A 27,500-nucleotide genomic window follows, 5' to 3' on the forward strand; every position below is an offset into this window, starting at 1 on the left:
AATCTCTCTTGGGGAGTGCGAATTTATATATATTCTTATGGAGCTGGTCTTGCGTAAATATTTTATTCATGTATTTTATTTGTGTATTTAAGAGGTGTGTAACCAGCTCATAAGGTGAGTTCCTCTCTTGTAGGCTTAAGTAATTGTATGTAGATTGCATAAGATTTTCGTCATTCATTTCGTCGTATTTTTCATCCCAGTCAGTGTATGAAATTTACGTTATTTTTAAGAATCAACTTTATATTTTACATATTTTGTTACGAAGTCTTATGTAATCTGTCTACTGTAAGTATGCTTGGAACCATACGAGGTTTGAAAACGAGGGCTTATGTCATGTTTACGAGGTATTATATCATGTTTATATTTCCACGTGTTTGGAATGTTCTTAAAAACCCCAGAGTGGGCGGAGTTAGCTGATAGAGGGTTACCTTGCAAGCAAGGTTTGATCCCGTTCTATTTGTCTCGTTGGTAACCTTACGCTGGTAGGTCTTACCCACACATCACTAGAAGAATCTATTTAGAATTATCTAGAATAAATATGTCAATATATATGTGGCCCTAGGAAATCATAAGCAGCTGGAGACATCCAGCCTGTCCCTGTGAAAGAGCCAACATCCTCTCTCCTCACGTGCCTCGAGTGTGTGCCCTCTCCAAAGTGATTAATTTTTTTACCCAACATATATCGTGTGTAGTTTATTCAAACGTTAATGAAACTTTGAATGTGATTTCAAATGTATTGTGTTATTATACGTTCTGGTATTATATAAATATTTGTAACTGGCCCAGTGAAATTATATTAAAACAGTGAAGTTATATTGCTATCTCTTCGGAAACCTCGTGTGAGCTAAAACACGTAAGTGTATCAGTTACTTTTATGTAAATTTCAATAAGAGTTTAATGATTAGAGTGTTAAAGGTTAACTATTGTCATAATTATCAAGATTAAATATTTTTATAAATTAATTTCCATTGAAACAAGTGATTGTGCAATTTTCATAAGTATCTTTTTCTTTTGTTAGTCTAAGGTTTAGTTCAGATTTAATATTTCGAGTGATTCATTTTTGTGATAATTTTCTGTATTAATGTTGTAAATTTCTTTCCTAAATATATTTATTTTTGTAAAAGTGTTTATTATTTCGATCACCAATATTTCTTATAGACCTGACTAAAAATCGAAGTAAGAGGTTGTTTTGAATAGATCAAGTGAAGTAATTACCTTTTTTTTTTTTTTTTTTTTTTTTTTTTTTTTTTTTTTTTTTTTTTTTTTTTTTTTTTGAGTAAAGTAAGAGACCTGTGGATATTCAGTGTTTTTATATATTGCCGTCTAGGAGTTGCATAATTTCTCAGAGCTAGGGTATTTTTCAAGTATAACAGACTTATGTAAATATAACAGGTGAGTTTGGAACTCGGGAGGTTATGTAATTAGTCAGCCGTAATATATATATATATATATATATATATATATATATATATATATATATATATATATATATATATGTATATATATATATATACACACACACATATACATGTGTTTGTGCACTTCCATTTCATAGTTAATCCCTTTCGATTAATAGAATTAATTGCTATTATTAGCACTAGCTCAAGAGGTACATGATTATATGAAAGCATTGAAAAATTTATAGGTTGTATGGATAGATTTAGAAACAAATTATTTTCAACAAAAAGCCCAATTAGAATTCAATATTATAGTTCTCTCCTTTATGGAAACACAGTGAACGTTTTCATTTTGAGCTTTATAGTAATAAATTAATTTTGATTATTAATGCTGTATTTCTGAGAAATATTTGCTCTTACCTTTGTATATTATTACCTTTTTGTGATCAAATCGGATTTCATATTACTGTTATTATTGAAATAATTGTCTTGGTGCCCCTATCTTTAAACAATTAATTTCACCTTATATAATACAGCAATAGTTTACGATACCTTTTCCTAGCTAACTTCAGATGTCTTGATAAACGTATCGTTCCTGCCGTCTCAAATTTGAGAGATGGATGATTTGTGTAAATATACACTTTTGTGATAAGGAAGCTCGTTATTACCTTCATTCAAATTTGGTTTTTATTACGATGTTAATATATATTGTTTGTTAAAGCAAGACATAATTTCAACTAACGTTATAAAGAGCTGGATAATTTTGATAAAAACACACTTTTGTGACAAGAAAGGTCATATCTTTATTTAACTTTGGTTTTTATTATCGATTATCATATATCTTGTTTGGCAAAGCAAGACATATTTCATATTAATGATATAAAGTCGCTAATCCATTTTCATTTTACTGTACTCTCATTTCAAGCTGCCTCACAAATGGGACTGAACTTTGTCATGCCATCGCCCATACAGGGGAAATCCGACAGTAGGTAGTGGGTCTCTCTATCGAGGGCGACGCAGTTACGAGTGGAGTCCACGAGGGGCCTCTGGGTCATATACTGGTCGCACTCGTATCTCCAGAAGGGCGGTCCCAAGGGCACGGAAGATCCGTCCAGCCACTGGAAGTGATTCTCTATTTCCTCGTCTGTCGCTCCGATCCAGTAGTTGGCTTCGTCGAAATCTGATTGGTGGAGCATTTGTTTAACTGATTAGAATACTAAAGGAAAGAATTTCAGTTTTATAGGGAGATTATTATAATCGTTTATCATTTCAGTCTTACCGGGAGATTATTACCTACTTTTATCATTTCATTTTTACCGGAAGATTTTTAGTCTTATCATTTTAGTCTTATTGGGAGATTATTATATTCTTCTATCATTTCAGTCTTACTAGGAGATTATTTGTCTCTTATCATTTCAGACTTACCTGAAGATTATTATAGTCTTTTATCATTTCAGTCTTAATGGACGATTATTCTAATCTGCTGTCATTTTAGTCTTACCGGAAGATTATTATAGTCTTTTATCGTTTCAGTCTTATTGGGAGGTAATTATAGTCTCTCATCATTTCAGTCTTATTGTGAGATTAATTGTCTTGTCATTTCAGTCTTACCTGGAGATTATTATAGTCTTGTATCTTTTCAGTCTTAGAAGATTATTGTAGTCTTTTATCATTTCAGTCCGACCACAAGAGTATCATAGTGTTTTATCATATCAGTCTTACCGGAAGATTATTAAGGTCTTCTATTATTTCAGTCTTACCAGGAGATTATTATAATCTTTTATAATTTCAGTATTAATGGGAATTTATTATAGTCTTCTATCATTTCAGTCTTACCGAGAGATTATTATAGCCTATCGTTTCAGCCCTACTGTAAGATTATTACAGCCTTCTATAACTTCAGTCTTACAGGAAGATTATTATAGTCTTCTATCATTTCAGTCTTACCGAGAGATTATTATAGTCCTGTATCTTTTCAGCCCTACTGGAAGATTATTATCGTCTTATATGATTTCAGTCTTACAGGAAGATTATCAGTCTTCTATCACTTCAGTCTTACCGAGGGATTATTAGTCTTCTATCATTTCAGTCTTACCGAGAGATTATTAGTCTTCTATCATTTCAGTCTTACCGAGAGATTATTATAGCCTCCTATCATTTCAATCTTTCTGGGATATTATTATAGTCTTTTATCATGTCATTCTTACTGGGAAATTATTATGGTTTTCTATTATTTCAGTCTTACCAGAGTTTATTAGGATCTTTTTTCAATTCGGTCTTATTGGGAAATTATTATAGTCTTATCATTTTAGTCTTATTAGGAGAATATCATAGTCTCTTATCATTTAAGTCTTACTGGGAGATTATTAGTTTTCTATCATTTCAGTCTTACCGGGAGATTATTAGAGTCTTCTGCCATTTCAGTCTTTCCTGGAAATTATTATAGTTTTCTGTCATTTCAGTCTTACCGGGAGATTATTATGGTCTTGTCATGTATCATTTCAGTCTTACTGGGAGATTATTATAGTCTTCTATCATTTCAGTCTTACCGGGAGATTATTATAGTCTTCTGCCATTTCAGTCTTACCGGGAAATTATTATAGTCTTCTGTTATTTCAGTCTTACCGGGATATTATTACAATCTGCTCTTATTTCAGTCTTACGGGGAGGTTATTATAGCCTTCTATTATTTTAGTCTTAATGGGAGATTATTATAGTTTTCTATTATTTCAGTCTTACTGTCACGTTATTAAAGTCTTCTATTATTTCAGTCTTACCGGGAGCTTATTATGGTCTTCTATTATTTCAATTTTACTGGGAAATTATTATCTTCAATTCATTGAGTTTCTTTGTACCGGTGAAAAAAAAAGGCTTCTTCTTCGGCTGTTATTTATATCGATAAGGATTTTGAAATTTAGAATGGGTCGGAGCTTAAAAGAGTTTGTAAATGAATAAAAGTTGGAATTTTACATGAAAATAGCACCATCAACAACTAAAATATGTTTTCGATTCAATTTATAAAATCATTAGTTAAATTATACTTTATCACATACATATAGCAATGATGGGCTAAAGAAGTTGACATCAATAAGTTTTTAGTTACTAATGTAAAGATTAGTTTTGAAGGTTTTTGGCTTAATTGATTAATTACCTCGTGTGCACCTCGTCTTTTTATTGTTAAGAAAAGAAACAGCCATAAAAACGATCTTCTCAAAACTGTCTTTTCTAGAGAGACACTTTTGACCATTCAAGGGATTTTTTTTCCCAATAACTGCCTATTTTAATAGATAATTTTGACTTTTCGAGAAACAAAGAAACTTTTAGCTATTAAAAAAAATCTTTCCAAAACTGCTTCATTTTATAAGACAATTTTAAACTTTTTCAAAAGCGACCTTCTCCAGAGACAGGAGTGACCTATCGGAAAAAAAACCCCTCGCCTAAAACTATTTTTTCTCAAGAGACGGGTTTCCCTTCCAAAAAGCGACCCAATCAACGAACTCACGATATCTGTTTATATAATCGATGATATCTGCCAGGAGATTGGCAGAGTCGATCTTAACGAGTTGGCCCCCTGCTCCTAGAGTTCTGCAGAACAGCCTCATGTTGTACCAGGTGTCGGACACCAGAGGATCCACGAAGAGACACCTTCCTCCGATGTCTTCGTACGGGAGCTCGCAGGCTGAGAAAGGGAAACGATTGCATCGTTATATGGATGTAGGGATTTCTTTTAGCAAATAACCACCACAAAAACAACAATCATAATGATATCCACAATAATAACTACGACAAAGACAAAGACTATCTCGTTAAGACAGATATTAGTTGTTTACTAATATTAATGTGTTGTTCTTTTGTTTTATTATTATTATTATTATTATTATTATTATTATTATTATTATTATTATTAATGCCCCATCTTTCTTGTTCAAGTAATATCTTCCTTTTATGAAATCGAGAAAAGAATAGGTTATGATTCATTGCTAATGAATCCAAATTTCAAATTCTAAAAGGAAATTAAATCTAACCTCCCTGTGGTATCGCATAAGCGTGATAGAGTTTTCAAAGGTGAAAGAGACACCCGATATGAACCTCTGGATTCTGTCACATAAACAGTTCATTACAAATTCTCTGACTTATACCCTGCCGTAAGATGCTTTAAAGTTTAAAAAATATGGAAGGTCTACTGTAGTTCTTCCTCACCTAGCGCCTCTGCCGGTCGTATAAGCAACAAGGCTGCACTTGCTGCTAGTGCTGGAAAACAAAAATAAACATTTAAAAGTCCTTCTATGCATACATATTTCCACTTAATCTATTATCGACAGCAGTAGTTATTCGTGCACACACACACACATATATATATATACTATAAATATATATATATATATATATATATATATATATATATATATGTTTATATATATATATATATATATATATATATATATATATATATATGTTTATATATACACACACACACACTCCTAAAAGTAGTGCATCTGTTTCTAGTTGACATGTCATTATGTCTGGGGTTTTGCCAGATTTCTTCACCACGCTGACCAGTGCGAATTGGTGATAGTGGGATATTTTTGTCTGATGGCTCACAGAAAACCGACCTAAGTTTGTGTGGATCTGACTAGTGCAGCTCTGCTGATCACGGTGATATATAAACCCTTTCTCCACGTTTAGATATTCTTATTCAGAAAAGATATACCCTATAGCTTATATGTATAAATATATATATATATATATATATATATATATATATATATATATGTATGTATGTATGTATGTATATACATATATAAATATATTCATATATATACATACATATGTAAATATATACATATATATATATATATATATATATATATATATATATATATATATATATATATATACATACATCCATATAGGTATATATATACACATATATATATATATATATGTGTGTGTGTGTGTGTGTGTGTGTATATATATACATATTTATAAAGTTTTGTCACTAAGACACGCGGCTTTCATGTTCCATGCTTTATATTATCAATTCACAAACACTTCTTAATATAGAATTCACTGTATCTTAGGTCTAGGAACGTCATATATATATATATATATATATATATATATATATATATATATATATATATATATATATATATATATATATATATAAAACTATGTATTCTCTAACCTGCTTTGACGGACCACGTATTCATCGTATTATCAAAGTAGGTCGAATTTCTACCAATAACTGCCTGTTGACTATAGTAACCTCACTATTTATATCAATAGATTCCAAAGATTTTCCCATAGACTCTTGAGTGGCCCATAGAATCTACCCCATATCTCGGGAGATAGATTTACGTAATATATATGTCACAATTGATAAGCATATTTTTTTTTTTATCTTAGTCAGTCTCTCTTTGTTTCCTCTCAGATTTCCCTCAATCCGTGTTGCTTAACGTGTTAGTGGGCTTTTAGGATAGTTCCTATGAATTTCATGTATCTTGAATAATTGGTAAGAGTCATTATCTCCCTTATGAAATAAAGAGCAAGTGTTCGGCTCTCTCTCTCTCTCTCTCTCTCTCTCTCTCTCTCTCTCTCTCTCTCTCTCTCTCTCTCTCTATATATATATATATATATATATACAGTATATATATATATATATATATATATATATATATATATATATATATATTCTAATTCCGGTCAAGCTGGGTGGCATGGCCAAACGCATAACTACTCGGTCTCTCTCCATCCCTCGGGTAGGGGGAGAGGGAGTTGTCATAACCTTGTGAGAGGGGGTATCCCGTAAGGTACACTCGATAACCGCAATTGCCATGTTGAAGTTAGAAAGGAAGAAGGGTTGGGGAGGGTTGAATCTGCGCGCGTGTGTGTGCGTTCGTGCGCAAGTGTGCACATTTTCCTACATATTTAGCCATCATTTTTGACGGGTCGTGTACACTATTGTAGAATGAACGCTTATGTTAACTGGCATGAATGTGAACCTTGCCTTCTCGAGGGAGGAGATTTATCAGCATAAAAAGTCAAAATTGACTCCTTTAGAGTTGGACTAAATAAATTCAGGAGAGGTAATTTGTGATTGAAAAAATAGATCAGCTAAGAACCATTGATAAATAGAAAAAATTCAAATTTTATCTAATAAATCTATGCTTCTTGGTTAACCTAATATAGTTTATGGGAATTTTGAAAAATGGAAGTTTTCAAGGACAGGAATGTAACAGAAGTGGGTGGAAATGCTACGATTTTTAAAAAAATCCGCACGTAAAGAGGGTAGGACGAATAGACCTGGGATTTGAACTCTCTTCCTCCCTTTGTGTCTCCTGAATCACTTGTTTTACCTTTCTTGCGAGGTTGGGTTCGTTTTGAGAATCCTTGTATGTCTCGACGTCTGAAAGTGTTAATATTAAGGTAAATTTAGGAAATGCTAATGTTAATGTAAATTTATCATTAAATCTTAAAATGATTTTCCTAATTCGTAAATGAGCTTCAGCAAAAATTTTGAACTTTTTAAAAGTAACCCCAAATATTTGTCATTAGTGTACGAAACTGTCAAAAATGGCGGCTAAATATTTAGGTAGATACACACGCACCCTACTCTCACCAGGGTATGACTTCCCCCTTACTTGAGTAAAATGTAGTGATGTTTCTTAGTTTAAACATTGAATGAAATATAGTGATGTTTCTCAGTTAAAGTAAACGAATGAAATACTGAATAGTAATGTTTCTTAGTTTAAACAATCGGTTGAGATTAGTAATGTTTCGCAGTTAAAAGAAATGGAATTAGATAAATTTTTGGGCTCAAGCCATGTCTTCCTGATGGAAGTTCCTTAAAGTAGCTTCCTAAGGGATATATGTACTACAGTGATATTCCCAGAGAATTTTACCTTTAGGTATCCAGAATTCTAACTCCTGGCGCGAATATCCTTAAATTTTCTCTCAAGGATATCGCATAATATCAGAAGACGTATTCTTGACACGCCACATAGCAATCTGCACCCCTAATAGCGTTTTCGCTTCGAGGAGGTGTGGCAAAATAAAAGGGAGCCGTTTCAAGGCTACCCCCGTTCTCTTACTACTATTGAGTATGATAACAGCGCCATTCCCATGATGGCGGACATTCCTTATTCTGTAGTGATTTCGCTCGGTGGTATTCCCTGCTGATCTAACTTTTCGAACGTTTTACAGGATTATAATTATGCTTTCTCCATCTTCTTCCGCCTCTGGAAAGTTGAGTATCGGGTCTTTACTATGAGTATAATTTACCTCCTGTTTCACAATGAAATTAGAGTATTTTATTGTGCCTAAGAGCTAGGCCAGTTACTGGCGCCGTTGTTCGTTAGGCATGTGTTATTTAGATAGCAGAACGACTTCCAGTTTTAAATAGCTTTATTTAATAATTTTAATTATTTAGCCATTTAGGCAATTATTCTCGTAAAGATTTGATAATGTGCATAATTTTCCTTTTCTCTGTCGATCGTATAGTTAGAGTTTCGGTGATTTAGGTAACCGAGATCTCGTCTAGACTAGGTAACCTAACTTAGGCGTTTTACTATACGTTCAGACATCTCCCGGTTATCCTCGTGTATTGTTTTTCAATTCAAGTGGAGACTGATACCTCCTAGAATTATATGAAACATTACACGTCTCTTCGGAGATTTAAGGGTAATCTCTTTCCCTCTGAGTGTAGCTTCAGGCTACAACCCTAATAGCCGTGCCTTGAATTTTATTCAGACATAACTAACCTAGGGTTTTTCCTGCCTCTTCCCTTAAACCGCTGGTTGTGGTATACCAGCAGGTTTTGGGATTTAGTCAGAATCTCAGAGTATTTAGTCTTATGTCGGCGACCTGCCGGCAGGGCGAATGGGTTGTAGAATACCATCATTCCCCTGCCGGCTAGGCTGCTGGCAATGGAGGTTAGCCCTCCCTAGTCGCACTCAAAGTAGTGGTCGGGTACCATCTTCTCCTTGCGACTAAAAGACTAGTTCTGTGCCGCAGTCCTCTAGGCTGAAGAGTGATCTTCTTTTGCCTAGGATGACGCGGCACTGGAACTCTGTTTCTCCCTTGTTGAGAGGAGGCGGCAATGCCACCATCCCCTTAACTGTGTCGGCAATCTCTAGGATGGAGAACTGAGACTCTCCTGTCACCTAGGATTCTGCCGATACTGAAACAGAGTTTCTTTTAACAGGTGGTAGGACTGACAATTTTTTCAGTTCCTTTCACACTCTATACAGGACCCTGTTCCCTACCCCTCTGTCCACTTTTGATGGCCAAGCCATTGTCTTTGGGCCGAATTCTTGCAACCTTACCATTGCCGGTAGATTGCCGAAGCCGGCCAGACTCCCTCTCTAGCCATGATATTGGCTGACGGCAATGCATGCTGCCGGCAACCACATCATCTGTCGGCAGCTATGGTCCCTACCTTTAGCCGATGATTGTCGGCTGCCAACAACTGGCGGCTGCCGGCAACTGGTGGCTGCCGGCATCTGGCGGCTGCCGGCATCTGGTGGCTGCCGGCAGCCATGATGGCTGAGAGTGGGAAGTCCCTTACTATCCCCAAGGTTCTTCAGTTCTCCCTTGGACTGCTATTCACAAGTTCTGTTGCCGGATTGCCGCCGGCCAGGACAGTACAGATAAGTGCTGACTTAGATGGCAGCACGCCGACTGTACTGATACTGCCGGAGGCTAGCCTGCCGGCAGTGTTTTGACGGCACCTTACCGGCAATAGTACTCTAGCTGGATGGAAGCCTGAATGGTACATTCTCCCCTTCCATTAGAACCTTCTATTCGGAGGAAAGGCAGTAAAATTAGACTTTTACATCCTTAATTACTGTATACATACACAATAAAGGAGTAGCCTTTCCTCCATGCTATCTCTCTCTCTAGCTAGCATACTAGATATGCCGGCAAGACCTAGTTATGCCGGCAACATGCCGGCTGAACTACAGTATATGTTATACAAGTAGCCAGTATATCTACTGTATAGAATATACTGCAGATAGAAAACTATATATTTTATACTAGTGGTTATTTCCAATATATCTTGGATATCCAACACAGGCATTTGCTGAACCCAATCCCATATTGAATGAATATGATTTCTTCAATATCCTGATTAGAAATCAGTATTCGGATTACCCTACAATATTAAATAACTTCAAGGCAGGAGTGATACACTCCTAACCCTTAAAGGGTAGAGCCTTTTTCCTTGAGTCTCCCTGATCAGGAAACTATATTTTAATATAGTAAGGAAGGCTACAGCAAATAGGCAGAGTGGGATATACAAATATATGTCTTTATTTTCCCTAGTCCAGCTGGCTTCATGCTAGATGGACCGTACTGTCATATGCTACTATGAAGGCAGCATAATGACTAGACTACAATACATGATGTACAGTAGCCAGTAAATTGCAATATAGACTTACTGCAAATAGAAAACTACAGTACCATTATACAGTAGTAATTTCTGACATACCTTGGGTACCCTTGTATGAGCATTCTGCTGGTACCGTTCATATATTGAATGAATAGTTTTCTTCAATATTCTGATTGAGAATCAGTCATCCTGACCCCACAGTATTAACATTATTTTGGGACAGTGAATTGGTACTTCTCTACCCCTAGGGGTAAGAGCCCTTCTACTTGGAGTTATTCAATAGAGGAATCTCCATGTAGTTAATACTGAGGGGAGGTAACAGCATTTGCTCACAGGGGTACACAAGTATGTATCTCCTACTATCCCTTGATAGTTTACTATCCTAAGCTATTCTGTTGTAGATGACCTTTGCATGTTGATTATCAGGGAGATAATCCTTTGTATACTCATTTGGTTTTCCTTTCTTTACAGGAGGAACACCAGATACCTTGTGCTGCAGTCCTCTGCCAGGCCAAGAGTAAGTATTTTTACGGTCATAATACTTGCAGGTTTCATGCCCCCTGCAATATTATTTCCGGATCCCTACATTATTGGAACCCACAGGTTTGCAATATATGTCGGACATTAATGTCTGAAGGTTTTGCAAATCCCAAGTCTACGGAGACTAGGGTTACAGCTCAATACAAATTACGCAACTGGGTGAGAGGCTTCCAAAAAATCTCTCCGGGACCTTTCCTACCTAATGATAGGATGCGTAAGCTACTATTTCCGAAAGCAAGTAAGGAAATAGTAGTGCCTCAGGAGCCAACTACATCCCCTGACGGCCAGAAAACCTTTGGGATTGAGGGCAAGAAGTGCCCCAAGGTAGAAGAGAAAAATGTCGTGTCGGAATTTCCTCCGCCTATGCCGGCTATAGAGCCATCGATGTCGACATCTTCGTCTTCTACCCCTCTATTGGATAAAATGGTACAATTATGTATCCAACTGAAGAATCAGATAGAGAGCTTTCGTAAACAAAACGAAAAGTAGGAAGTAAAACGCAAGATAGAGCCTCGCAAAGCTTCTCTTGTCGCTTCCCAGGGGTCAGTCAAATGACCCATGGATCAAGACCTACCAACATGCTCCAAAACCAATCCCTGGAGGTTTGCAGAGCAGATGCCGATTTTAAATGGCAATCTCTACATCTCAGAGAAAATGGGTGCTGTTCCTTTGGACAAAATTCAATTTTGGCCAAGCTTTGATGCTATCCCTAATTGTTGGGTTCGACTGAAGTACGAACCAAACTCAAGAAAAGGAACGGAACCAAAGGAGGTCATGATTCTCGACCATGATAAGGCACAGACTATCCTCTCAGGTAGTCTGAAAAAGGCGGGTTATTCAGAGTCAAAGGTATTCTCACTGAATAACAGACACCCTTCCTTTCTTGCTCCTACTTCACTCTCATTCCCCTTTCGGGGAAGGCATTTACATCTGTTGCCAAAGCGGTAGAGGCGGGTAATCCATGTCCCACACTCGACGAGTGCAAGCCTTTGTCACCAGCTTTTCCCGGACAGGAAAAGGATTGGAAGGAAATCCATTTGACCTTTTCAGTAGGAAAATTAGACGCGGATGTCGCAAGTCGACAATTTAATGTATGTTTCCCTAAATTATCTGAGTTGCTCTTGTATAATGAACAAGAGTCAAAGGAGAGACTTGCGACCTCCCTTTCTCTACAAAACTACATAGAGTTGTGTTCAACCTACTAAAATACCCCAAACATGCTCATGGTCATAGCCAAAATGCATATGACTACCTTAGTGAAGGACCTTTATACCTTTATGAAGGCTAGGAGAGCATGTAGAGAGTTTGTGTTCGCTGCTGCAACAGTGAAACATGAAACAAGGAAGCTAATATCTTCCAAAATCTGGGGTAAAGACCTCATCCCACACGAGGTAATAAGGAAAGTAATTAAGAACGCCACCATGGAGAACATAAGTCTTCTCCAAAAATGGGGTATCCTTTCAAAGAGAAAATCTTCCATGGTTGTGGGTCCCCAACCTAAAAAGAAGATCGAAAATGCTGGAAATATCTGGGCTGCTCAACAACATCCCACTATTCCAGTGACCACGATGCCACAGGCAGATGGTCAAAAGTCTAAACCTACTGACTATTCGAAGCATGAAGACGCTTCTGCTAGGAGGAACATTCCATCAGGATCGCAGGACCTTCGATCCTTCGGTCCAAAGCCTATTCAAGATGAGCCCTTGATGGGAAACAGAAATGTCCCCACCATCACTTCCTTACCTTCTCCTACAATTCAAAATCCTCCTGGAGGAGTATACCTGAGAGCTATAGAGCATACAGGTGGTAAGAAAACTACAGCCCATCGAGTTCCAGGGAAGGCTGTTTTGTGTTCACGAGAAGGACTTAAGAAATCTCTGAGTCATTCTGAACTTGTCGCCACTCAACAAGTTCATAGAAACAGCAAGTTCTGAATGTTAATCCTTCCGAACATATGGACCTTGTTCCAAATAGGGGTGTGCGTAGTCTTGTCAGACCTGAAAGGTGTCCTGCGGAACCTTCCAGTCAACCACCCCCCTTCCTCCTATCTAGAATTCATGTTACAGATAGTAACATTCATCCTAGGAAAGATACGTGTTGGACTCACAGTCCTAAGTATCTTCATAGGATTGACAAACTTAGTCACGTCAAAGTCAAGCCTAGAAATGGTTCAGGCGTTAATATACCTGAACGAGAGGCTGGGGTGGGCAGCACCCGAAGTGGCTGGCCAATGTGCATTCAAAGAAATGACCCGGTTCCCGGGACATCACGGATGCAAGATAAGCTTTTAGAAGTCTCGACTTTCTCCAGCTCAAGGGTTTCAATGGCTGAAAAACCATTGAAGCCCACAGTCACATCAACTCTCCTTTCCCTTGGGAATATAAAAGGAGCTCGCGAGGTCTGTCAAGAGACTCAGGTAATCAGTCAGATTTCCAAGACGCCAACAGGGACAAGCGCTAAACTTTCCCCAGTTCGCAATAGTGACAGACCTAGTGCAAAGAGCACAGCGGAAAGATGCGTTAAGAGCCTGAAGAAAACACGCATGAAACGCTTGAAGAGATAAAAAAAGACCGATATCGGTCCTTCTTTAATCGCTTCTCTAACAAAAATTAAAACACGAAAGCCCCAAGACTCTGCTAGTCCTATCATGAGTGGGGAAGCCCCCTCCACACAGATCAGACTTCCTACGACTGATCTGGGACACTGAAGCAATAATAAGACGTCACAATTGAACGTCTCATACAGTCTAGGTGAAGTTACCCATCCTTTCCTTAAAGGGATGGCACCTGCCAGCAGTTCATTTACAACTGATCCACAATGTGACGGTGGATGCTCTATTTCGGTCCAAGCCGATAGAGTTGGAATGGTCCATGGACGCAGACCTATTCCCTCCCAGATGGGAACAAGTCCCGGAACTGCAATTCGACCTCTTCGTCACGAGCGTCTTCAAGAAACTACCTTGATATGTAGCCCCATACGAGGATCCTCTAGTGGGGCTGATAGACAATATGAAGAAGTTGAAAATGAGGCTGGTCCTAGCTCTGATCTCAAGTATATTTCCGAAGGTTCAGAAATAAACTGCCTTCGTTTTATCACAGAGAACCCAAACCCTTCATTTCAGGATTTTCTTACTCTAGCGGTTAGAAAAAGATTTGGGCAATATAGGCAATATAGAATTCTTAGAATAATACAAGGCTAAGTCAACTAGAAGACAATATGAGTCTTCCTGGAAAAAGTGGGTTGCGTTTGTGAAAGCAAAAGGACCAAAAGAAATTTCAATGAACTTCTGTCTGTCCTTCTTTGTCCACCTTCATAGCCAAGGTCTGGCGGCCAATACGATAAATACGTGCAAGTCGGCCTTGACTAGGCCTCTCCTATATGCTTTTCAAGTGGATCTGGCGAATGAAATCTTTAATAAGATTCCGAAGGCATGTGCAAGGCTTAGGCCTGCAGTACCACCAAAGCCCATCTCTTGGTCTTTGGACAAGGTCCTACACTATGCCTCATCTGTGAACAATGAAGATTGTTCTCTTAAGGATCTAACCCAAAAGGTTATTTTTCTATTTGCTATAGCCTCTGGGGCTAGAGTTAGTGAAATAGTGGCCTTATCCAGAGATGAGGGTCACATTCAGTTCACGGAAGTGGGAGAACTGAATCTCTTTCCTGATCCATCCTTTCTCGCTAAAAACGAGCTACCCACTAAGAGATGGGGTCCCTGGAGAATCTGCCCTCTGAAGGAAGATGTCTCTCTATGTACTATAGAGTGTCTAAAGGTCTATCTTCGTAGAACTTCAGACTTCAGGGGAGGACAGCTCTTTAGAGGAGAAACTTCTGAATCAAATTTATCCTTGAAACAACTAAGGGCGAAGCTCACCTACTTTATTCGTAGAGCGGATCTGGACAGTACTCCCGCAGATTCATGATCCAAGAAAGATTGCGTCATCACTGAACTTCTTTCAGTATATGGACTTTGAGCATCTTCGTTCATACACTGGATGGAAATCATCCAGAGTGTTTTACAAACACTATGCAAAACAAGTGCATGAACTGAAACACTTCGTAGTGGCGGCAGGTAGTATATTAAAACCTGCCCCCTAATTACTGTGGTAAACAGTTAATGGCTTGAGACCTCACATGTCCTCGCACATGTACTGGGTGAGAATCATCCAGAGTGTTCTATAAACACTACGCTAAGCAAATCCATGATCTGAAGCAGTATGTGGTGACGTCGGGTAGAATATTTAACCTGCCGTCTAATTCTACGATGAACAGCTAATTGACTGGGACTGTCAATTAAAGGGAGAATCGGTCATCCTCCTTAGGTGTGACCTCTCTTGATTAAGTGTTACCATGGTGACACTAGCTCTGTTCAAAATCCCAGGTGTGGAATTATACAGATAGCACTAGTGCCGGTGTACGTAGTACACAGTGCAGATAGAAGTAACCAGTACAGGAATTATGAAGAGAAATTGTTTTATAAATTTTCTTCAGTCTGAGAGTGGCACTCATCATTTCTTCCTTTCAAGAAAGAAATATAGTCTCTGTACTCGTTACAGGTATAATCCCATTGTCATACTACATTCGTTTTACTAACCATCTCTTTTAGTCATTTATTAGGAATAAATGTCTATTAGAATGTAGTGCATCCGCTTTCGCCAGACAATTGTATGTATACATGCCAGAGTTCTTCGACTTACCAAAGTAAGTATTCCTCATATAATTGTATGCTCACAAATAATAGATATAAGAGACACTGATGCTAATTCAGCAAATATACAACTATGAGACTATTTGTATACTCAGTGTATACTTATGTTTGGTCATACAATATATGTTAACCTCGAGACCCCTTTTCTACTGTCTAGATGACTCTTCCCTGTAGGAGGCAGGAAGCACTAACATTGTTTATGATTAGTGATGATGACGAATAACGGTGACGTCACTTGTCTCAATTGGCCCCCATGACCATAGAAAAGGTTGCTATAACGTTAAGGCACTGATGAAAATCCACAGATACACTAATGCTCTGGTATGCTTCCATCAGGACGACATGGCTTGAGCCCAAAAAACGGATTTTGAGCGAAGCGAAAAATCTATTTTTGGGTGAGATGGCTATGTCGTCCTGATGGACACACCCATCTCTTCTAAAAAGAAAAGATCTTTACAGTATCCCTCCCGTGGTACTGTATCTGTAACACCATGCTCAATGCTACAAGGAATGTCCGCCATCGTGGGAAGGGCGCTGTTATCATACTCAATAGTAGTAAGAGAACGGGGGTAGCCTTGATACGGCTCCCTTTTATTTTGCCACACCTCCTCGAAGCGTAAACGCTATTAGGGGTGCAGATTGCTATGTGGCGTGTCAAGAATACGTCCTCTGATATTATGCGATATCCTTGAGAGAAAATTTAAGGATATTCGCGCCAGGTGTTAGAATTCTGGATACCTAAAGGTAAAATTCTCTGGGAATATCACTGTAGTACATATATCCCTTAGGAAGCTACTTTAAGGAACTTCCATCAGGACGACATGGCCATCTCACCCAAAAATAGATTTTTCGCTTCGCTCAAAATCCGTTTATTGTTTCTCGTTTAAAACAATGGTTTTTTGATATAGTGATGTTTCTCAGCTAAAACAAATCATATGAAATATAATGGTATCCCAAAGTTAAAACAAACGAGTTAAATTTAGTCATATTTCTTAGTTAAAACAATCGGTTGATAACCGTAATCACCGTTCTGTATTGGTACGTAGAGTACTGTACAATACACCAATAGCACATCCTTTCCAACAGTTTCGCGTATACCTTTCACCTGTCAAACCCCCACCCCCATGGCCTCCCTGTCCACCAACACCAACGATGGTCTATCCTTGACGTTTCTAGCACGTAAAAAAAAAAAGAGGCATTTCCTTGAGCATTTCCTGTCCTTTGAAAAAAAATAATAATTTGAAGATGATTGGTACGATAACTTCCCTGGTATGATGAAAATATCCATATAGTAGACAAAACTAATCTGACATGTCCAGTTTAAGAAAAATAAGATAAGTTATGAATATTATGTCCTGCCCCATTGGAAAGCCAAATCTATTTTATATATTTTGTCTAAAAAGACATAAAAATGCGGAATTTCTGTTTACGTTAATTACGTTAATAGTGGCTCTAGTGACAGCAACTTTGGATAATGTAGAACAATGTAACAGTTTAAATGCGCAGGTGCTCCTGAGCATTCCCACAGGAGACTGTTAGTTCCTTGGGGTCTTTCAATTGTCATAAGATCTTTGAAATCCCCAAGGAATTGGCCATTCCCTTGGGGAGGTCAAGGAGTGACATGATAGGATAACGGCAATTTGATGTATCTTGATATGGTTCGTGTTTACCTAGTAGAGGTCTTGGGTGTTTGTAAGTGACCTGATTCATTTGTCTTATGGGGCAGCTCAATTATCCAGGATTACTCAACATAAGAAATGTCCAAACAGAGAGAGAGAGAGAGAGAGAGAGAGAGAGAGAGAGAGAGAGAGAGAGAGAGAGAGAGAGAGAATTAAAACCCGATGAAAATTTATCAGTAACTTAAAAGACATTTGTTAAAATTCCCATCGCATCTCTCAGGTTATCGGGTCGTGAAGTACCAGCCGTTTTATCTATCTATCTATCTATATCTATCTATATATATATATATATATATATATATATATATATATATATATATATATGTTATCATATTTTGTACAGTTTTATTCCTACGACAACAGAATTTCTTAATATAGTTTTTATTGTCCTTGTGTGCGTGTGGTCGAATATGTATTTGGTTCTATGTGTGTGTGTCTTTAACCTTGCATAATTATTCAAAATCCATTTGACAGATTTCCGATTTTTTTTCCACTTAGAGCAATTTGGATTTACAGGGAATTTAGTACATGTTTGGATCTGTCATCTGCAGCCATTTAATGATGTTATTGTTGAAATGTAATTTTCAAATTATCCGTGTGTATATGCGTGTGTGCGTGCCTGTGTGTGTGTATGTTGTCCAAGTGATCATGCCTTACAATCTGAATTTTCTGGTAGTTTCAACCCAGCCTCCAAATTATGGGAAGTTGGCCTAAGGCTAGAATTTCTGGTACAGTTGACTTCATTAATTCCGGTACACTTCATGGGAAGCTAGGGAGACAAGACACCTGTACGTTGTAGCAGGTAACGCTGTATTTAGCTAAAAGGAAACTGTTGGCAACGCTGCCTGTAAAACAAAGTTGCTGACTTGTAAACACGCGATCAAAAGCATTTTTAGTAATATTGCAAAGTCCTGTTAAGCAACTATAACTATTTTTCTATACACCACTTCGTAAAATTAATAACAGTGACTGTGATCCCGTGTTTACAAGCTCAGCGACTTTGTTTTACAGCTAAGGTTGTGGTAGCCTATTTTGAAACGTCCCTGACTGGTGATCGCCAGACTGGGGTTCAAGTCTCTCTCAAACTCCTTAGTTACTTTAGTGGCTGCAACCTCACCATCCTTGTGAGCTAAGGTTGCGGGGTTTGGGGAGCCTATAAGTCTACCGAGGGAGTCATCAGTAACCATTGCCTGCCCCTATCTGGTCCTAGCTTGGATTGATCGGAGTTTGGGCGCTGATCATATGTATATATGGTCAGTCTCTAGGTCATTGTCCTGCTTGCTAGGGCAAGGTCACTGCCCCTTGCCTCTGCCATTCATGAGCGACCAAAACTTAGCATTGCAACAGTTACTCTTTTGCCAAACACAGCTGTCTTATCTGCTACAGTGTACAGTTGCTGTCATACGCTTCCTTAGCTTCCCCGTGAAGTGTACCGGAATTAATGAAGTCAACTGTACCTTCAAATTGCCCGTAATTCTGGGGAGTTGATCTTTGGCAAAAACTGCATCAATACTGTCCCCGTATCTCTCTTAAACGACATTATTTTTTGGGGGAAAACTGTTTCCATTTCTTTTGCAAATTCAAAACATTGTCTTTTGATGACCGTGACTGTTTCTTTAAGTCAGGCCCATGATTTGTTATGTGCCAGACTATTTTCGTCTTTGTGATGTTATTAAACGAGAAGGAAAGTGGAATAATACACTTGTAGAAAATTAATTTCATATATTCTGATAGATTAAGAGAAGATAAGACTATTATTCTGGGGGATTTCCTTTTAATTTAATGTTTCTTGTATTTATTCCGTCAAAGTTTGGATGGTCAAGGATTTTTTTCCCCAATATTAATTTTTCGACGAATAATGTTAATATATTGTATGTGTTTCCATCTTCGTATATTAGATTGAGTTGTTTGTCCATTGAGAGAGAGAGAGAGAGAGAGAGAGAGAGAGAGAGAGAGAGAGAGAGAGAGAGAGAGAGAGAGAGAGAGAGAGAGTACCTTAAGATAATTTCTTTTGTCTCTTTCTATTAATCAGGTATAATAATTTCAAAGTGGTGTCTTCAAAAATATCTCTCATAAATTCTTAGCAATTTATTCAACAATTCGTTCAGAAATAGATACATAAACAGATCAGATAGATAGATAGATCATTCCACCACAATATCCGCTGCCTCGCATATAGGACTGTAGGGCAGTTCCCCTACGTCCCCCTGGCAGGAGGTATCCGTCATGAGGTAGTGCCTGTCGTGGTCTAAGATCCCGCAGTTCAGAGACGGATCACTTCTAGGGCGATGCACGAAGCTTGCACAGTCGTATCCCCAGAATGGCGGGCCCATTGGGACGGATGTTCCATCGTCCTGCAACCAATTGCCTTCTCCGTCTTCGTCCGAGGCGTCGATCCAGTAGTGGCAGCGGTTAAGACCTTTGGGAAGACAGGAAGGTCGTGAGGGGATTTGGTTAGCATGGTTGCTATCTCTAGCCCTCTGGGTCAGAATGTGTCAAGGGAAAATGTCTATTGACTGTTTTCATTTTAAGCAGTTTTTCAGGATTTAATGTTTACTACATCCGCTAAGAGAGAGAGAGAGAGAGAGAGAGAGAGAGAGAGAGAGAGAGAGAGAGAGAGAGAGAGAGAGAGAGAGAGAGAGTATACACCGTACCAAAGTAGTGTATGTAACGGATGATATCTGCTAGAAGATCAGCATCATCGATCTTGACCAATCTCCCTCCGAAGGGGCCTAGACGTCGGCAGAAGTGCCTCATGGTGTACCAGCTGCCACTGATAAGGCTATCGACGAAGAGACACCTACCTCCGATGTCCTCGAACGGGAGGTCGCAATCTGCGGAAGGGCGTGAGCAGATATGCAAATTCATTGTTAGTAAACTTACAATCCCTATCATTGATTCATTGTCATGCAATTATTTGGTTATGATGAAAACTGGCCAAACCCCAGACATAAAAGAACATGTTTTGAGGCCATTGTTCTGCAGTGAACTAGAAACGGCTGCATTTGTTGTTGTTGGATGAAAACTGGCCAAGCCCCAGACATGAATTGACATTTCTGAGTCCTTTGTTCTGCAGCGGACTAGAAATGGCTGCATTTGCTGTTGGATGAAAACTGGCCGAACCCCAGGCATGAAAGGACATGTCTGAGTCCTTTGTCCTGCAGTGGACTAGAAACGGCTGCCTTTGTTGTTGTTGTATTTGGTTGTAATGCATTTTTGTGTTGTTAATAAGGGATAATTTGGGTTCCTCTGTGTTGATAGATGGAGTTGACCAGGTCGAATTTGATTTTTGAAAGAAATAAGGATTAATTGGATTTAAATAATGAAATACAAAGTTGAGTATTTAGTTTAATTTTTAGATAATTAAACTAAAGTTGAATTATTTAGATTACAAATGGTGTTATGAACAGAACAATAGGCAATCGTTTGATTTTCTATATAATTCATAGTAGAAAAATAATCATATCTTACCGATTGCCTGCGTTGAAGAAAGCAAAACTGCGTAGACAACTGTGGGAAATTATTAGAAAAAAAACATGAGAAACAACCATGATGACTTATTTTTTACCTGTTTATCAGGCCAAAACTTTCTTGAAATATTGCTCTGGTTTATTCGTCAGTAATACCAATATTGCCGTTTCTCTCTTTCTCTCTCTCTCTCTCTCTCTCTCTCTCTCTCTCTCTCTCTCTCTCTCTCAACTTACCAAGTGTAAAGAGTCGCTTGTCCATCCCCTTCGTTACAGTAGTCGCAAATGACGTTGGTTGGACCTCCTCTGTCTCTTATATACTCGCTAGATAGCGTAATTTTCAACTACATTTCTCACTCAGGCAGGATCCGGCTTTTGAAAATTCATGCATTTTCTGAAGCTTGGACTGACGTTCATTCCCTGCGTTTATTATCAAGTTGGCCAATGGTGAGAGAGTGTGAGCCGTTACTGGAGGAAGGCTAGTCTTGATTAGGAGTTTTATTACCGTTAGATTATCGACGTTACAAAAATCATCAATAGCTAAATACTGTTTTTCATTAAATGGAAATGAGCTATGAAATATCATATGGCCGAAATGGATATGTCTTAAAGAAGTCGAAGCCATAATCGTAGTTATTATTTTCCAAACCAAAGAATACTGAAATGCAGCAGAATAAAAGAATATCCAGAAGAATACCCAGTGTATCCAATATAGCACCAGACATGATAGCTCTTGGCTTAATTTTAAGGCCCTCAAAACAAGAGCTCTGGTGTCACAGAAAAGACCCAAGTTATTTAGTTCAGTAATGTAAATGCTCATTGGTTAACAAAAGTAAAGGTATCACTGAAATTGAATAGTTTTTGATTGCTCTATTGTCGAGGTTAACATGGACACAACCAGTTGGCACCGCAAGTATCTAATTGCTTTATGTAAGAATGCTGTCTGTAAGAATTTTTAAGATTCTGGAACTTGCTTAAGGGATTAAACATCCATTATTAATTATTTGAGAAATAAAATAAACACGGAAGGAATGTAGATTGGTCTATGATTGTCACAGCTAGTACTTTTAAAGTACTCTGTATAAGGGTCAATTTCATGTAACTTTCATTCATCCGGAGAAAGGAAAGCCTACAAAGTTTTCGTGAAAAAATTAGAATATTTCAGTTGAATCGTTTTCAAAGATCAAAGCATAATTTCAGTTACAGTTATCAGACTTTAAGGTTTTGTGAAGCGGCTCTGAATTTTCCTCAGGGTTAGCTCATAGTTTTCCATCATTACCTGATAGGAAGATTTTCAGAGAGCATAGATGAAAGATTTTAACTTGGTACACTAAAGACAACATGAAGCAAAACAATAAACATAAGATTAGGTAGTAGGTAGTCCAAAAAACCAGCTACCCATTGAGATACTAGCTCTAGAAAGTTATTGTGTCTTTTGGTTGGCCAGATAGTACTACTGGTGTTCCACAAGGTAGTGTTCTTGGCCCATTACTTTTCATCTTATATACACATGACATGTGGTTTGGCCTAGAAAATAAGCTTGTTTCATATGCAGATGATGCTACTTTCTTTGCATCAATTCCATTTCCTGAATATAGATCTGGGCTTGCTGAATCCCTTAATAGAGATCTAGCTGAAGTTAGTGCATGGTGCAAATTATGGGGTAGGAAGTTGAATCCTAACAAAACTCAAAGTATGATTGTAAGTAGGTCAAGGACAGTGGCTATTCAACATCCAGATCTCAGCATTGATAACGTTTCTTTAACTTTATATGACTTTTAAAATTTATGTGTGATTCTTGACAACAAATTTACTTTTTAGAAACACATTAGGTCTGTGTCATCTTCAATTGCACAAAAGATTGGCTCATTGAGAAAGTATTTAGATTTTCGGTTATCAATCTATTCTGAAGAAGTGCTTTAATTCTTTCATTCTACCTTGTTTCGAGTATTGTTGTCCTGTCTGGTCTCCAGCTGCTGATTATCATTTTAATTTGTTGGATAGGAACTTACGGTCTATTAAATTTCTTATTCCTGATCTAGGTATAAATCTTTGGCACCGTGGTTCAATTAGTTCATTATGCATGTTGCATAAGATTTTTCATAATTCTGACCATCCTTTACATTAAGATCTTCCTGGACAGTTCCATCCTGTTCGTAATACTAGGCATGCAGTTAATTCTAATAGTCAGGCCTTTTCCATCATGAGGCTCAATACTACACAGTATTCTAGAAGTTTTATTCCATCTGTTACCAAGTTGTGGAATGATCTTCCTAATAGGGTAGTTGAATCAGTAGAACTTCAAAAGTTCAAAGTTGCAGCAAATGTTTTTATGTTGAACAGGCTGACATAAGTCTTTTTATAGTTATATATGAATCATCTGTTTTAATGTCTTTTTTAAATATTTTAATTTAATTTGTCATTACTTCTTATATTGTTTATTTATTTCCTTGTTTCCTTTCCTCTCTGGGCTATTTTTCCATGTTGGGCTAATAGCATCTTTCTTTTCCAACTGTGGTTGTAGTTTGGCTAATAATAATAATAATAATAATAATATTGTATTACTCTCTGGTTACGGCTCATTTTTCGTTTGTGCACACTTACACTGTATAGTCTGGCCTATACTTTACATATTCAACTCTTTCGTCATACACCTGACAACATTAACATAAGCGAAAAATTCTTCTTCACTCAAGGGGTTAACACTTCTCTAATTGTTCAGTGGCTACTTTCCTCTTGGTAAGGGCATAAGAGATCTTTAGCTAAGTTAAGCAGCTCTTCTAAGAGAATGATACTCCAAAATCACATTAGGCTCTATTCATGGGTAGAGCCATAGCCTCTGTATCATGGTCTTCCATTGTCTTGGTGAGAGATCTCTTGCTTTATGGTACACTCATGCACACTATTCTAACTGTTTCCATATTTCCTTTCTTCATAGGGCTATTTTTCCTGTACGAGTGCTTGGACTTCTCCCTGATTTTTTAATTAGGTTTGTAGCTTAATGAATAATAATTACAATAATGACATATACTACAGCCTAGTACAGTAGATAGAACGACGACATGACAAATCAATAAACATAAGATTCGATAACAGCTAGTTACAGTATGTAGAGACCCGATACAACATTCAGACATACAGCTCGTCAGTACAAAGGTACAAAGTCACTCTTGTGAACAATTACCTCTCAGTATAATTATTCCAATTGATCATCCATAGTATGTCAAAATAGACTGAGATTATTTTAATCATCTTTTATGTAAATAGACAGAGCTAAATATTAATTTAAGCAGTTTACCAGTACATTCCTTTTTATGAAGCCAATACAAGTGCAAGCAAAAGAAGACTAAACGGAACAGGACGAAAGGGGTGTGAATTTTCTGAATAGATTGGTGAGAAGAAAAGCTGGATATACCATAGCATGTAGAACCTTACCTTAGAGAATGTGTTTTGAAGAGTAGAATATATGGGATTGCTAAAAGCTGAGCATAGAGTCAATTTAGAATTACTTGTTTATATTGAAGTATGAAGGAAAGACGTTGAAAAGGGGTGGTTTCACCATACAGAAACATAAGGTAGGTAAAGGAAAAGGAGAAATGGATACTCTGATGAATAGATAAAAAAAACAATGATTAAAATGAGCATTACACCAAGATTTCAGAATAGTCGAACACATAAGCCCTTTCAAGTATAGCATTAATTCTCGAGATTAGTAGTCCCTATCTCTTCACCATCATGATATGAATAGGTATGGGACTTTTAGGGCATTGATATCCTCATTTCTGTGTCCCTGCCTTTGTGGCCATAAGAATCAAGCAAGAGGCATAGGTAACACGTTGTCTCTTGTGCCGGTTCTTGGATTTCCTTTGAATGAATGTCATTTGGTTTTTTCAACAGTGCTCTGGTTTGCATTTGCATTTTGACCCTTTCTTACAATTATTCAGCTTTAGAAAAGTAAATTAGTAAGATACTGGGTATTTTGGGCTGTACAAATATCAACCCACACTTGAGTGACTGTTAAATGTAATGTTAGATGAAGGAGAGAGTTCATTCTGCTTGTTTGTAGCATTACCATTCTTTTCATTTGGGGTTCTTTGGTCGTGAATAGCAATTCATTAATTCACGAGATTATTATGCTACAAGTATTAACAGGTAATATAAAAAAATATTTACTTATATAAGATGGTGAGCACAGTTTCAAACGTAATTGACCTATCAGTAATGAAAGCCCCAGGTCTTGTCAGATGTCAAAAAATTGTATATTTTCTTCGAATATATACTCTTCAAAATCCAAGCATTATGATAGGAACTCTTTTTCATTTAAGATTATCTCGTCTACATGCACGCATTGCATTCAAATGTTAGGTTTTCATTATTTGATTTTAGTTTTAGTCTATACAATATTACTAGCTCTGTCTTGTAGAGAATGAATTCCCTGATCAGAGAGTAAATTCCTTAACCTTCGGCTGACATTAAGAAAGTTTGGATGATAGCCAGGATACATTATCCTCACAAAGAGGATTTGATTCCACATTAATATGTACAAGAACATGGTCATGAAGTAAGAAGCCTCAGGTAGCAATAATTAACCTCAGGATAACTGATTAAAAGTAGAATTCCGAAAACAGTCAAATGAATTTCGTATGTGCAAAAGCCCATGTAATCAGTAGTGAAAAGGCAAAGAATACTTTACTAAAATGTTAGTTTTGAAACTAGATTTTAATTCTTGGAAGAGATCACATCATAGTAATGAAGGAAACTTAGCAAATGCCAGCAATTAAGCTCCATGATCAGATACATCATAAATAATGATGATTAAACATAATGTCTGAAGAATATAATTTTTACATTCTCAATTAAACATCTAATATCTATTGTTTCCAAGGAATAAGAAACTAACGCAATCATTGCCATGAAGGAAATGTGCAGGTGACCTAATTGCTATGATAACTGCTGGCTGTTGTTAGATCTGTTCGCATATGGGACTGAATGGGATCTCCCCTACGTCCGCCATACAGGAGATATCGGACATGAGGTAGTGGTATTCGCTGTCCAGAATGGCGCAGTTGCTGTTGGTATCTGTGTGGGGTCTGAGGGTGTAGGCCCCATCACAGTCATAACGCCAGAAGGGTGCCCCTGTGGGCACAGGTGATCCATCTCCCCAAGTGAATAACCCTTCATGGTCAACGTCAGTAGCATCTATCCAGTAATGAGCGTGGTCAAGACCTGTAGTGAGAATGAGAGAAAATTGTTATCGACTACTAATTATTGTGCTTCATATCGGGAATTCTATTACTGCTTTTGGGTTTTTCTGTTTCCTAAGGTCTTCCATTCTTCTGAAAGATGGTTAAGCATTTTCTTATTGAGCTTGAAGAGTACTCGCTCTTGTACTCTCTTTTATTCTTGTCTCTATCAGGTCTTGGCTACATGGGGTATTTGTTGAAAGTAGAAGTCAATGAATTGGAACCAAGTTTACAGCAAATTGCCTTATGGTGATCTATCTATCAATCGATCTTCTCCCGAATAGAACTATCTATCCGCATTTCTAGAGGACATTTATTTGAATATACTGGTATACGTGGAAGTTAAAATAGATAAGGCAGCTGACAGCTTTCATGCGAAGCATCCTATGGAGCTAGATTTTACATTATCGTGTAACGGTACCATTTAGATAATCTCATTTCTTCTGATACATTGTCTACATATTTTCCTAAAATTGTCTGCTTTGTTCTTTAAGAATATCAGTCGTTTGTATTACAGCTATTCTATCAAAAATGCCCAATTTTATCTTTAATAGAAATTACAGCTTCAGCTAGACCAGGTCACATCCTTACTGGCACAAATAAAACTAAACCTAACACTATAAAATTTCATAATTCTATTTGCCTTAATCTGCCACAAGTTTTGGTCATTCGTTTCCTAACACTAATCTGTATCAAACAAAGTAGATGTCAGCCTGGCATTCTTCTTACCCGAGTCCTTGATGTAAGCTATGATTTCTGCGAGTTGTGTCGCATCTGGGATCTTGACCAGTTTCCCGCCAGCTCCCTGCTTGGCGCAGTACAGCCTCATGTCGAAGAAGCTCCCCTTCTCCAGTGGGTCAACATAGAGGCACTGGGTTCCTATGGGCTCAAATGGAAGCATGCATCCTGGGAAGAGAAAAGAAGTAATAAAATGAAAGGATTTCATTGATCATATTCCTAAATGGGTTCACGTTTTTGGTATTATTTCTTATTCCTTTTAATTCAATATCGTTATACGGTTTCCACCTCGACACTGGTTAGGCACTGGATTGGGTCTTGCACAAGGTTTTGT

The 27,500-nt window shown here is 37.6% G+C and overlaps 3 protein-coding genes across 3 annotated transcripts in view; all 3 read right to left on the minus strand.

Annotated features, from left to right (window-relative positions):
• Positions 1 to 2,251: 2,251 nt before the first annotated feature.
• Positions 2,252 to 6,610, minus strand: LOC137615929 (C-type lectin-like). The gene is made up of 4 exons (XM_068345614.1): positions 6,586 to 6,610; positions 5,598 to 5,648; positions 4,900 to 5,076; positions 2,252 to 2,577 (listed from the first exon to the last, which is right to left on the minus strand). The coding sequence occupies exons 1-4, from the start codon at positions 6,608 to 6,610 to the stop codon at positions 2,318 to 2,320; spliced, it is 513 nt and encodes a 170-aa protein (XP_068201715.1). The 3' UTR covers positions 2,252 to 2,317.
• Positions 6,611 to 19,793: 13,183 nt separating this feature from the next.
• Positions 19,794 to 21,516, minus strand: LOC137616122 (uncharacterized). Its single transcript, XM_068345797.1, has 4 exons — positions 21,423 to 21,516; positions 21,190 to 21,228; positions 20,373 to 20,552; positions 19,794 to 20,137 (listed from the first exon to the last, which is right to left on the minus strand). Exons 1-4 carry the CDS (start codon positions 21,445 to 21,447, stop codon positions 19,863 to 19,865), a joined length of 519 nt encoding a protein of 172 aa, XP_068201898.1. The 5' UTR covers positions 21,448 to 21,516; the 3' UTR covers positions 19,794 to 19,862.
• Positions 21,517 to 25,885: 4,369 nt separating this feature from the next.
• Positions 25,886 to 27,500, minus strand: part of LOC137616512 (uncharacterized) — a 4,126-nt gene continuing 2,511 nt past the window's right edge. The window contains exons 3-4 of the mRNA XM_068346339.1: positions 27,158 to 27,334; positions 25,886 to 26,411 (exon numbers count right to left, since the gene is read on the minus strand). Coding sequence (XP_068202440.1) covers positions 26,149 to 26,411; positions 27,158 to 27,334 — 440 coding nt within the window. The 3' untranslated portion in view covers positions 25,886 to 26,148. The remainder of the gene's footprint in view (positions 26,412 to 27,157; positions 27,335 to 27,500) is intronic.

This window comes from Palaemon carinicauda, chromosome 22, assembly GCF_036898095.1.
Source record: "Palaemon carinicauda isolate YSFRI2023 chromosome 22, ASM3689809v2, whole genome shotgun sequence".
Lineage (NCBI taxonomy): Eukaryota > Metazoa > Arthropoda > Malacostraca > Decapoda > Palaemonidae > Palaemon > Palaemon carinicauda.